This window comes from Pipra filicauda, unplaced genomic scaffold (genome assembly GCF_003945595.2).
Source record: "Pipra filicauda isolate LSUMZ 115617 unplaced genomic scaffold, ASM394559v2 scaffold781_size139286_pilon, whole genome shotgun sequence".
Classification (NCBI taxonomy): Eukaryota; Metazoa; Chordata; class Aves; order Passeriformes; family Pipridae; genus Pipra; species Pipra filicauda.
In genome coordinates, this window is record NW_024104955.1 from 125,120 (window position 1) to 134,993 (window position 9,874).

A 9,874-nucleotide genomic window follows, 5' to 3' on the forward strand; every position below is an offset into this window, starting at 1 on the left:
ACACGGCCCCGGGACCCCCCGCGATGTCCCTTGGCCGCCGCCCACCGGCACCGCTGCCACCACCAGTGCCACCACCAGTGCCACCAGTCACCGCCACCAGTCACCGCCACCACCGCCCGGCACCGCTGGTTAATCATTAACAGCCTCGTGCCACCCCAAACCGTGGCACGGGGCCCCGCGTGGGCAGCCTGGGGCCCCTGCCCCCCCCCCCCAAAGTGCCCCCCCCCCTCCTGCCCCCGCCTTCTGCAGGACCCCAACACCCACATCCCGGGGCTGCAGAGGGGGAGCCGGGGTACCCCCGGATGGCTCGAGATGCTCCATCACCCACCCCAATCTGCTGCTATGAGCCCCCCCAAACCTGCCCTAGTGGGGGGCTGCAAGCCCCCGGCCCTCTCAGTGCCCCCCCCCGCCCCCCGAGGGGTTTGGAGCCCCACACCAGCCCCATTCACCCCCACAAGGTTCCCAGGGTGGGGGAGTGACAAAGACCCCCCAAAACACCCTTTTTCACCCCCTTTCACCCCCCCGGGACCCCATCCCGCCCCCCGCCGGGGGGGTCCCGCTGCCGCGAGCAGAGAGTGATACATCCAGTTCAGGCTCCTTTAATTTGCGCCTCAGCCCCCCCCGACCCCCCTCCCCCGGCGGGGGGGAGCAGGACCGGCCCCGGGGGGGTGCAGGGCTGTGGGGGTCCCGGCAGAGGGTCCTCGCCCACCCCGCGGGGGGGGCCGGGCTCGGTATTGCATCCAGGAGTCTCCCAGCGCTCTGCGACGGTCGGTGCCGCGTCCCCCCCACCTCCCACCCCCCCCCCATTTTACAGACGGGGCAAACTGAGGCACAGAGAGGTGACGTGACTTCGCCAAGGTCACTTCGTGGCAGAGCCGGGAACAGAGACACCCCCCCACCCCCAAAATCCTCCACGCTGGGGCTCAGCCCTGCTCTCACCACGGGGGTCTCTCCCCGCTCCGCACCCTCCAGGCAAGACCCCCCAGGCGTCCCCCCACCCTGTCCCCAAACCTCCACCCCCTCCACACCCGGGGGTCAGCCCCCAAACCCCCCCTCACAACACTCAGGGCTCCTGGCTTCTCCCCCTCTCCCCCTGCCCCCCCTCCCAGGGCTGCTCCAGCCCCCCCAGTGCAGCGGTTGCTGCATCCCACCCCCCCAAAAAGCCCTCCTGGAGGCTGGGGCTCAGCTCCCACCCGGCCGGGGGGGGCGGGGGGGGCTCTGGGGGGGGCTCCAGCCTCAAGCCAGCACAGTGAACGCAGGAAATTTATACAGGGCTTTACAGAACAAAGCTACTGAAATCAGCCACACGATGGCCAGACATAAGAGGGGCCCCCCCAGACCCCCCCTCCCCATCACCCGCTGTCCGAGGAGGTGGGGGGGGTGACAGAGGGGGACCTGTGCCCCCCCCTCACGCACCCCCCTCCCTACCAACTACTGTCTGAGGAGGTGGGGGGGTGACAAAGGGACTTTGGGGGTGCCCCCATAACCCCCCCACCCCGTCACCCGCTGTCCATGGTGGGGGTGCAAAGGGACTTTGGGGGTGCCCCCCCATCACCCGCTGTCCGAAGAGGGAGGAGGTGACAGAGGAGGACCCGGGGGTGCCCCCACAGCCCCCTCCCCATCACCCGCCGTCCAAGGGGGTGGAGGGGGTTGTAAAAGGGCACCCGGGGGTGCCCCCAGCACCCCCCACCCCCTCACCCGCTGTCAGAGGCGGGGGGGGCACCGGCAGGGGCGCGGGGGGCACGGGTGGGGGTGCAGGGGGCCGTGGCCGAGCAGAGCCGGGGGGGCCAAGCCCCCAGGAGCTCCCTCTGCTGCTGGCCCAGGGCCTGGCTCACCAGCCCGGGCAGGGCCAGCAGGCTCAGCCCCAGCGCCTCCAGTTTGCTCTCCAGGGCTCCCAGTCGCTTCTCCAGGTCCTCGTGGCGCTCCTGCAGCTCCGAGACCATGTCGTACATGATGTTCTGGGTCTGGGGGGAACCACAACGGCACGGGGGGGGGCTCAGTGCTGGATCCCCCCACAGTGGGGTCCCCCCAAATCCCCCCAGACCCCCCCTGGCATCACTCACCTTGGCCAGGTCCACCAGAGTGTTGGCCTGGTCGTTGAGCTTCCGCTGCTCCATCTTCACACTCCTCAGCCTGGGGAGACACAGGGGGGGTTGTTCAGGCTCGGTGACTCCCCCCATGAGCCTCCTCAGACCCCCGTGAGCCCCTTTAGACCCCCATGCAGCCCCCCCACTGCCCAGCATGCAGCCCCCCCCCATCCCAACCCCCTGAGCACAGCCCCTGCCCCTCCATCCCTGCGGCCCAGACAGAGCTGGGGGGGCCACCCTGAGGTGTCCCCCCCGCCCCAAACGTGGCAGCCAGAGCTCATGCAAAGGGGAGCAGCCGGGGAGGGAGGGGGGGGCAGAAAGGGGGTGACTTACTTCTGAGCTCTGCAGGGACAGGGCAGAACAGAGACAAAACACAACAGCAGGTTTAATACCACCACGAAGAGCGCGGGGGCACGAGAGCAGAGCAGCACGACCCCCCCCGCCAAGGACCCCCACCCAAGCCAGGCACCCCTCAGTCCCACCCCCCCAAAGCAGGAGGCACCCGAGGGGGCTCAGAGCCCCCCAGCCCTGCTCTCCTGACAAAGGTCACACCAATCTCATCAACTGGGCACCCCTGGGGTCACCCCTGGAGCATCGGGGGCCCCACATGCTGGGGGAGCATCCCATAGTGGGGGGGGGACACACAGGGGACAGGAGACAGGGACAGGGGACACCAGGGATGGGGAGAGGGGGACAGGGATGGGGGACACAGGGGATGGGGAGGAAGTGGGGATGGGGACAGCAGATGGAGGACAAGGACAAGGGACAGGGGACAAGGAAAAGGGACAGTGACAGGGGAGGGGGACAGTGGAGATGGGGGACTGGAAATGGGGGATGGGGACAGGGGACAAGGACAGGGACCTCCTGGCTCCCAACCCAGAGCTCCAGGCAGGTGCAGAAGGGGAGGAAGCACCCAGCTCTCCTCCTGGGGAAAAAATAAAACCTCTGGGATGGGACACCATTGCTGGTAGGAAGCAGGTAAAGGTTTGGCACTTACTGATGGATGGCTTGGAGGAACTTACGCTGGTGTTTCCGAACTTTGGCATGGTCGATCTTCTTCACCAGCTTGGTGTGTTTGTAGATGAGCCACGTTTCCCTGAGTACGTTGGCAGCAGCATTTTTCACCTGGAAGCCACCGGATGCCCAGGGGTGAGGGGCGGGCGGGGCCGGGGGAGGGCCGGTCCCGCCGCTCGGGGGAGGGGAGGGGCGGCCCGGGGGGTCTCACCCGCTTCGTGAGCTGCGTGTCCATCATGAAGTTGTGGACGTGTTTCTCCGCTTTGGTGAGCTCCAGCTTTCTGGCCACCACGGCCACGACCAGCGCGGTGCAGCCGGCGCCCTGCGGGCAGGGACCCCCGGGGTGAGGGCGGGGGGGGAGCCTGGGGGGCGCAGGGGCCGCGTGTGTGTCCCCCCCCAGCCCTGGGGGGGCTCAGGGGCCGTGTGTGTGTGTCCCCCCAGCCCTGGGGGATGCAGGGCCATGTGTGTGTGTGTCCCCCCAGCCCTGGGGGGCGCAGGGGCCGTGTGTGTGTCCCCCCCCATCCCTGGGGGGCGCAGGGGCCGTGTGTGTGTCCCCCCCGCCGCGGCGCTCACCATGATGCCGGTGAGCAGGCAGACGCCCTTCCCGCAGTAGGTGTGCGGCACCATGTCCCCGTAGCCGATGGACAGGAAGGTGATGGAGATCAGCCACATCGCCCCCAGGAAGTTGCTGGTCACCTCCTGCTTGTCGTGGTACCTGCCCGGGGCCGAGCGCAGCCGCTGGCACCGCTGGCACCGCTGGCACCGCCCGCGCCGCGCTCGCCCCTCTCGCCCCTCTCGCGGTGCCGCCGCCCTGCCACGAGGGGTTTGGGGCGTGTTCCCAGCCAAGGAGAGTCCCCGGGCTCCCAGATGTGCTGCTGGGAGCCCCAGAGAAGTTGGGGACACCCCGGGGACATCAGGCACGGCCGCTCCAGACAGGGGGAGGAGGGACGCCCCGAGTGGGCTGTGCCCCCCCAGGAGCGGGGCTGGATCGGGGGGTGCTGCTGGATGTGGACAGCAAGGGGACAGGCTCGGAGCAGCCCCCCGGTGACCTCCGTCCCCCTGGAGCCCTCCCAGAGATCTCAAAGCACAGGACACGGGTGTCACCGCAGGCCCGCGGGGAGGGGACACCCCGTCCCTGCAGAGACCTGGATGAACTGGGGCACCCCGAGCTCCTGGGGGGCCACCCCGGCTCCGAGGGGCCCCGAGACCAGCGTGGGTGACACCGGGTGGGCAGTGGGGGACGCTGTGCTTTGAGATTCCGTGGCCAGAGCCGGCGCCACGGACACGGCCGGCCGTGCCCCCCACCCCTCCCCGAGGGACCCCCATGACAGGGGGACGAGCCCGGCCGGGGACACGGAGCAGTGGCCAAGCTGGGCAGCAGGGCTGGGACATGCTGGGAGCAGTGGGGAGCTGGGAAAACGGGGTGCTGGGGGTGGGGGGAGGGAAGGGGGGAGACGGGAGCAAGCCGGGGGGGGGGCTCAAGCGTGCGGTGAGGAATTTAGGATTGCTGCGTCCCCCCACCCGGCCCCCCCGGGGGGCTTGGAACCTCATCTGGCGCTGAGGGGCATGGCAGGGAGATGGGGGGGGCACCATGGGACAGGGTGGTGCTGGGGGCACCCCTCATCCCAGGGCAGGGAGATGCTGGGGGCACCCCACACCCTGGGTGGGGTTGGCAGCCTGGGATGTCACCCCACAGTGATGCTCCCCAGGACCCACAGATCTCCCCACTCCCAAGGAGCACCCAGGACTCCTCCAGGCACTCAAAACATGCAGGTTAAGGAGGGGAAACTCCAAGGAACAATGTCCAGAGCCAAGGAAAACCCTTTGGAGGCTCATCCGAAGCCTCTTGTTCGAAGCAATTGGGATCCAGTGGCTCCTTTCCCAGTTTCTTGCCGGGGTCTCCCCTTCCAGGGTCACCCCAGAACCCACAGCAATCCCTGCAGCAACCCCTCCCTCCAAGAGCCCCCCAAGAGCCAGCACAGAAGGAGCTGTGCCCCGACCCCCCCTCCCATCAGGACCCCCATTCCGTGCCCACAGCCAGGCTGGGCACCACGGCCCCCCCAGCTGGGGGGCACAGGGGGGACAGGAAGCAGCTGCTGAGGTTCCAAGTGGAAAAGGGCTCCAGCCCCTTTCCGTGTCCACGGCCCCTTTGCCCCCCCGGCCCCCCAGCCCTGTCCCCCCCCCCCCGGCTCTGGCTGCAGCTAATCCTAAATTCTGGGAAGCAGAAGCCTGGGGCGGGGCCGCCCCGTGCAGGACGCGCTGGGGGTCCCTGGGGTCACTCACAGTTTGTCCCTGCAAGCAGCAGAGCGTCGGGGAGGGAAAACAAGAGCAGTTAATGCGCGGCCCGGGGGGGGGCCCGGCCCAGAAGGGGCGGGCACGGGGAGGGCACCGGCGCGGGCATCCCGGCCCCGCCCCGCGGGAGCAGCTGAGGAGTGCGGGCACACCCCGAGCCAGGTCCCCTCCGTGGGACCCCCACCCACCTCCTGGGACCCCTCTGGGAGACCCCCGGGGCCTCCGACCCCTCTGTGAGACCCCGGGTCCTTGGTCCCCTCTGAGCGACCCCCAGCTCCACCTGGGCAGCAGAGAGCGCGTCCTGCCCCACCCCAGGGGGGCACAGAGGAGCTTGGGACAGGTTTGGGGACACCCTGGGGGTCCGGCCACCCCCACCTCGCCTTGGCGAGCGAGTTCGGTTTGGAAAAACCATCGTGGCCACCGTGAGGGTCCCACCAAGGGGGGTCAGCCCGGGCAGGGGGGGGCTCTTCTCCAAGAGGTCTCTTCCCCAAGGGGTCTCCCCTCTGCCCTGACCCCCCCTCAGGGTCTGCACCGTGTGTCCTCAGCTGCCCCCCAGCCCCGTGTTCCCCCCCCAGCCCCTCCGGGGAGCCCCCCCCGCACCTCTCGCAGACGCGGACGGTCCAGGCGGCGATGATCCAGGAGGAGATGCTGAACACCAGCAGGACGGTGCCGGGGCAGATGGTCATGAGGGTCTTCATGACGAAGCGGGTGTTGAAGTTGATCTTGTTGAGGGCCCCGATGCTGCGGGACGAGGCGTCGGTGAAGAGTTTGCTGTGCAGGAGCATCACGCGCCCGATCAGGTAGAGCCGCAGGAACATGGGGATGGACAGGATGATGTCCACGTCGGCGTCGGCCACGGAGGCGGCGTAGGTGAAGGCCAGGCGGGCGGTCCAGGTGAACAGGTACTGCCCGGGGATGGGGTGGATGGCGCACACGATGAGCTCCAGCGCGATGAAGAAGATGCGCTCGTAGGTCATGGCGATGCGCCAGTCGTCGGCGCCGTTGTCCACCATGAACAGCTGCGGGGGCACAGAGGGCGCCGGTGGGACCTCCGAGGTGGCAGGACCACGGCAGGACCACCCCGGTGACCCCCACGGGCGGGTGCCCCTCACCTGGATCTCCCTGGCGTGGTACATGACGATGAGCCCCAGGAGGATGAGGGTCGAGAGGCTGATAAGGCATTTCAGTGCAAACGAATACGACGACTCCTGCCAGGGGAGCGGGGCAGGGTGAGCCCGGACGGACCCCCGGACGGACCCCCACCCGCCTCCCACCGCCCCCCCAACCTTGGTGTAGACCCCCCAGGACAGCTCCGTCTCCGTGACCATGACCACGATGCCGAACATCCCGAAGATCAGGGCGTAATCGCTGAGGCGCTTCCGCTTCTCGAAGAGGGCTCGCCGGTGGCCCAGCTTGTACCCGATGTTCTGGTTCCTCCGGGGTTCCCCTCCCCGCTCCTCAGCCCCATCCTGCCCCGGGGCCGCCGCCGGGCCGGGCTCCGGACCCCCGGGCTGCTCCGGCCGCGACACCACCACCTCGAGGCCGGGGGACGGGCAGGGCCGCAGGGGCTGGGTCTCCCCCTCGAGCGGGTGCAGGGAGCGGGCGGAGGCGCTCAGGGGGCCCCGGGGCCGTGTCACCCCCCCATTGTACCGGCAGCCGCTCATGGCTCTGGCGGGGAGGGGGCCGGGCGATCCCGCATGGCTCAGCGGCGCGGGGGCGACCTGTGGGACAGGGGATGGGGGGCTGCGTGGGTGGGGGGGTCACGGGGAGCCGGGATCGGCGTCCTCGTCCCGCCCGGCACCAGGTGATGCTTCCCAGGGACGCGTCCTGCCCGTGGGGACACGTCCTGCCTATAGGGACATGCCCTGCCCACGGAAGACGTGTCCTGTTGGGGGAGACACGTCCTGCCCATGGGGACGTGTCCCACCCACCGGGGACCTGCCCTGCCCGTGGGGGACGCGTCCTGCCGGGGGGGCCACGCCGTGCCTACAGGTGCGTGTCCTGCCCACGGGGGGGACGCGTCGCGCTCATGGAGGACGCGCCCGCGTCCTGCCCACGGGGGGACGCGTCGTGCCTACGGGGACATGTCCTGCCCGTCGGGGACGCGCCCGCGCCCTGCCCACACGGGACCGCGTCCTGCCCCCGCCGCGGCCCCGCCGCCCCCTCCGCACCCCCGGGGGGTGCGGACCCCGAGCCCGGGCCGCGCCCGCGCCCCGCGGTGCCCCCCGCACGCCGGGCGCTGCCGCTGCCCCGCGGCCCCGGGACGGCTCCGCTCCGCCGTAACGGAGCCGCAGCTGCGCGTCCCCGCCGCCCCCGAACCCGCCGCGCCCGGGGCTCCCGCTGCCCGGGGGCTCCCCGGGGGGCTCCGGCCCGGCTGCCCCCGGCCCGGCTCCCCCCCCGGCGTGCGCGGTACCTGCCGTGCCGGTGCCCGGGGGCCGGGCCGGGTCCCGCCGCCGCCGCCGCAGCCGGAGCCGGTCCCGGGGGCGCGCGGCGGCGGCACCGGAGCGCCCGGGGGCGGGGCGGGGGGCGCGTCCCGCGCTCCCATTGGCCAGGGCAGACCACACCCCTGCTGACGAGCGCCGCGCCACGCCCTTGGCCCCGCCCATCAGGGCGTTCGCCACGCCCCCCTCGCGCTCACTTCCCCCCCCCCTCCGGGGGCTGCCGGAGTCCCCCAGACACCGCACTGCCCCCCCCCAAAAACACCCGCACCCCAAACACCCCTGCCCCCCACAGGCACCCCCAGCACCCCCCCCGCACGCCCCCGGCACCCCCTCCAGCCTCGCTGTGCCCCAAAACTCATCATGCCCCGTGACCCCCCCCTAGGGCTCCCCCTCACCCTCCCCAAACCCCCCGAGAACGCGGCCTCCGGCATCCCCAGTACAGCCCCCCATCAGCCCCAGTGCACCCCCAGCACCCCCAAACATCCCCCAGCGCCCCGGTGCAACCCCAGCACACCGCGACCCCCGCTCGTGCCCCCCTACCTGCTCGGGCTCCCCGGGGCCGGCCGGGGGGGTCCTCGGGGCGTTAGGGGCTGCAGGGCCGGGGCTGGATGCGGGGGGGGCCTGGGGGTCTGGGGGCCATGGGCTTCCCTCCACGCCTGGCCAGAGAGGAGACGTGGCGTTAGCGGGGTCCCCAAACCCCCCCGGCTGCAGGGCCAGGGACCCCCAGAGCCACTGCACCTGGCGAGGGTCCTGCCCTGGCACCGCCACTCAGGGGGTCACCCTGTCCCCTGCCCCCCCGGGCACCCCCTGATGCACAGACCCCCTGCACCAGCAGCCCCAGTGCACAAGGGGTTTCACCACGTGAAAGACCCCACTGCACGAGGGGCTCCATCCCACCAGAGACCCCACTGCAGGAGGGGCTGCATCGCCCCCACAGCCCCCTTGCTGAGGGGCTGCCCCGCACACACCACCCCGCTGCACAAGGGCCTCGTCACACAAAAGGCCCCCTTGCACAAGGGGCTGCATCGCCCCGACAGCCCCACTGCCAGGGGGGGCACGAAAGACCCCGTCGAAGGAGGGGCTGCATCGCACCAACCACCCCCCGATTCACAAGGGGCTGCATCACACAGAGAACCCCCCTGCACGAGGGGCTGCGTCCCACAAACGGCCCCATTGCACGAGGGACCCCACGGCACCAACCACCCCCCTGCACGAGGGGCTGCGTCACCCCAACGGCCCCCTCGCAGCACGGGCTGCACCACAGCAAGGACCCCACTGCACGAGGGGCTCCACCACACCAACAACCCCGTTCCACGGGGGGCTGCATCCCCTGAGAAACCCCCCTGCAGGAAGGCCTCGTGGCACAAAAACCCCACTGCACGGGGGGGCTTCGTCGCGCCGACGGCCCCCTCCCACGAGGGGCTGCGTCCCACGAAAGACCCCCTTGCACGAGTCGCTGCTTCACACCCACGGCCCCACTGCACGAGGGGCTGCATTGCACCAACGGCCCCGCTGCACAAGGGCCTCGTGGCAGGGAAGCCCCCCTTGCACGACGGGCTCTGTGGCACCAACGACCCCGTTGCACGGGGGGGCTGCACCCCACGAAGGGCCCTGTTGCACGAGGGGCTCCATCGCACCCACGGCCCCTTTGCACGAGGGGCTGCGTCACACGGAACCCCCCCCCAAAACCCCCAAAACGGCCTCCAAACCCCCACACCGAGCCCACGGCCCCAGCAGCAGCCCAGGGCTCCTGGCACAGGGGAACGGGGGGTCCCTGCAGCCCCCCCCAGCCCTGCAGCGGGGCTGTACCCCGGGGTGCAGCAGCTCCCTGGATTTCAGGCCTCCAGGCTCCCGGTCCTGCCGCACCCCGGAATACCGGGATCAGCACGGACACCGGCACGGGGACACCCGGCGTGGGGCTGCCACCACCAGCACCCCCCCTTTCCCCGGGGAGCAGCAGGGCTTCGGGACCCCTTCCCCATCCCCCGGGGACGCGGCAGAGCCAGGGATGATGTTTTCCCGGTTCCTCCGGGAGCTCCG

General features: G+C 70.9%; 1 protein-coding gene across 5 annotated transcripts; it reads right to left on the bottom strand.

Moving 5' to 3' along the window:
• Positions 1-1,260: 1,260 nt before the first annotated feature.
• On the bottom strand, positions 1,261-8,544 carry KCNN1 (potassium calcium-activated channel subfamily N member 1). Of its 5 annotated transcripts, none has more exons than XM_039389885.1 (11): positions 8,375-8,544; positions 6,680-7,114; positions 6,506-6,601; positions 5,994-6,412; positions 5,385-5,393; positions 3,675-3,816; positions 3,313-3,423; positions 3,085-3,212; positions 2,421-2,429; positions 2,064-2,133; positions 1,261-1,964 (listed from the first exon to the last, which is right to left on the bottom strand). In XM_039389885.1, the coding sequence occupies exons 2-11, from the start codon at positions 7,055-7,057 to the stop codon at positions 1,695-1,697; spliced, it is 1,632 nt and encodes a 543-aa protein (XP_039245819.1). In that variant the 5' UTR covers positions 7,058-7,114; positions 8,375-8,544; the 3' UTR covers positions 1,261-1,694. The 5 variants fall into 5 exon arrangements, with proteins under 5 accessions (XP_039245819.1, XP_039245817.1, XP_027586792.1 ...); XM_039389883.1 differs by lacking the exon at positions 8,375-8,544 and adding an exon at positions 7,807-7,827; XM_027730991.2 differs by lacking the exon at positions 5,385-5,393 and having other exon boundaries at positions 8,375-8,540.
• Positions 8,545-9,874: the final 1,330 nt, after the last annotated feature.